At 59.7% G+C, this 2,476-nt stretch overlaps 1 protein-coding gene across 1 annotated transcript in view; it reads right to left on the bottom strand.

Moving 5' to 3' along the window:
- The window catches only part of LOC102480839 (maestro heat-like repeat family member 5), a 64,531-nt gene that overhangs the window by 37,580 nt on the left and 24,475 nt on the right, over nucleotides 1-2,476 (bottom strand). The window contains exons 16-17 of the mRNA XM_006152109.2: nucleotides 1,267-1,402; nucleotides 518-720 (exon numbers count right to left, since the gene is read on the bottom strand). Coding sequence (XP_006152171.1) covers nucleotides 518-720; nucleotides 1,267-1,402 — 339 coding nt within the window. The remainder of the gene's footprint in view (nucleotides 1-517; nucleotides 721-1,266; nucleotides 1,403-2,476) is intronic.

The following is a 2,476-nucleotide window of genomic DNA, read 5'->3' as shown; positions in this document are numbered from 1 at the left end:
GTTCCTGCCTCTCCAGCTGGCTCAGTCCAACCCTGGGGTGTTTGTGGAGGCTGGCTCTACACCAGGCCGTGGGGAGACCCGCCTCTGGGCGGAAGCGCTCAAGGTCTCGCAGGGACCAGCTACAGGGGTCTCCGCACCCCGGGCTCAGCCCCCCACGGGAGACAAAGTCACTGCCTCAGACTCCACAGACCTACAGCTCTGATGGCGAGGCTCCATGGGCCATCGCCTCCCGGTCAGCGCCAGCGTCAGTGTGAGCTCACCCTGCGCCTCGGGGCTGCTCAGCAGAAGAGAACACCCCCAAATCGGCCTGACCGAGCTATAGACGGGGTTCTCTGTGCAGTCCAGAGAAAGTTCGAAAACTGAAGGGGCCGCGGGCATCTGTGGAGGCCTGGCACACTGCAGGCGTCGAATGTGTGTTAGCTCCTCCCTAAACCGTCCTGGCTCATCTTGGACAACCCAGAGGAGGGTGAGTGAGCCCGCCCCCACCCTAGCCCTGCCTGCCCAGGGAGGCTTTGACCTTGATGGCTTGGGAGCTGGGCAGCTGGAAGATGTGCCCCTCCACTGATGCTGGCTCCTGCTGGGCCGGGCCGGGGACGTTCTGGTCCCCACTGCTCCAGAGGGGGGTTCCGTCCTCACCAGGCTGGGAGAGTTCCTGGAGGGCCTGCGGTTCTCTCTGAGCATCTTCTGCTGGCCAGGAGCGAGGCACTGTGGGCTGGCGGTCTACACAGGGACGGGGTTGGGGCAGGGCCGTTCATAGTCAGGGCCAGGCCTGTGCCCAATTTGGGGACAGGACCAGGGTGGGGCTATTACTGGGTTTCGGTTGAGCTCAGGATTGGGTTTGGGGCAGGTGAGGGTGTGCTCAGGGTATTGGTGTGGGTCCACCTGTGGTTGGTGTCTATGGGGCCTGTGGGCTGACCTGTCCTGTGTCCCCGTGGGCTGACCTGTCCTGTGTCCCTGTGGGCTGACCTGTCCTGGGTCCCTGTGGGCTCACCTGTCCTATGTCCCCGTGGGCTGACCTGTCCCGTGTCCCTGTGGGCTGACCTGTCCCGTGTCCCCGTGGGCTCACCTGTGCTGTGTCCCCGTGGGCTCACCTGTCCTGTGTCCCTGTGGGCTGACCTGTCCTGGGTCCCTGTGGGCTGACCTGTCCTGTGTCCCCGTGGGCTGACCTGTCCCGTGTCCCCGTGGGCTCACCTGTCCCGTGTCCCCGTGGGCTCACCTGTCCTATGTCCCCGTGGGCTTACCTGTCCTGTGTCCCTGTGGACTCACCTGTCCTGTGTGTCAGGAGGTAGTAGAGATGGCCCAGTCCTTCTAGGCTGGACTGCTGGGTGGGTCTGTTTGGGTCCTGGCACAGAATGGCCAGCATGCCCACCAGCTGCCCAACACGTTTCAAGTCCTCTTTTGGCTGTGTGAGAGTGAGGGGGTGAGGGCCACTGGAAATGGGGTTCCACCCGGCTCATACCCACCCAGCACAGTGGTGTCATGGTGATCACCTTGAGGCTATGGCAGGGCCAGCACTGGGGTCTGGGCAAAATGTAAACATTACCAAGTTGCTCCAAACCCTATAACCAACATGTTAATACGATATTTGAAAAAGCACAGTGAAGGCAGAACATCGCATACTGGCCAGGCATCAGGACTTTAAATAAAGGTGGAATCTGAGCCTGGGCTTGCATGGCCTGCCTAGTTTGCCTTGCCTTAATCCCAGTCCATTGTCAATAAAACTTTATTTGCAAAAATAAGTGGCCAGTCCATGGGTCTCAGTTTGCTCATTCTTTTTTTTTTTTTGGCTTTTGCCATAGGGTGTGTTTGCTAGCTGGAAAAAAACAGGGAGAGGGAAAGTGAGAAATCATTCCCCAGGGGCGATGGCCATGCTGTAATCCCTTCTCCATTCTCCTCCTGGGGTTTTCAGCCCAATTTTTAAACTGCCAGGTCTGGGACTCAAACCGTGGTCAGCCATGTGGAAATCCAGCACCTTACGGGTCACACCACCCTGCCGAGTTCATTTAAAGACCACATTAAAATAAAATTGAACCCAAAATCCCTAGAGGACAATGGAGGGGAAGGGATTGCTCATGGCCATCCCCCCAGGGTCCCCTCTCTCTGCCTCTCTCTGCCTCTCTCTGGCAAGGGCACAGGCCCTAAGACAAAAACCTAAAGGAGGACCGAAAAATAAATAAAAGATTGATCCCAGTTACGGAGTTTTTGGCATTCCTTCCCCCCGAAGTTTGTGCCTGCTTGCCTGGCCCTGGCCCTAGTGCATGGTGTGGGGACGGAGGCCACTTCGCCCCCAGAGGTCCTTCCTGCGGGGGCCTCTCCCTTGCAGAGCAGTCCCCGCCCCGCGGCGGGTCTGCAGGGCCCTCTGCGGCTCGCCTCCCCTTCTCACCTCCCCTTCCCTAGCTCGGGCGGGGGCACCGGGAGAGGGCCGAGGACTGAGCGCTGAGTGGGGCGGACAACGGCTCACGCTCCCCCGAACCCG

The sequence above is a fragment of the Tupaia chinensis genome, unplaced genomic scaffold (genome assembly GCF_000334495.1).
Source record: "Tupaia chinensis unplaced genomic scaffold, TupChi_1.0 Scaffold000335_1, whole genome shotgun sequence".
Taxonomy (NCBI): domain Eukaryota; kingdom Metazoa; phylum Chordata; class Mammalia; order Scandentia; family Tupaiidae; genus Tupaia; species Tupaia belangeri.
This window is presented reverse-complemented; position numbering and strand designations above follow the sequence as displayed.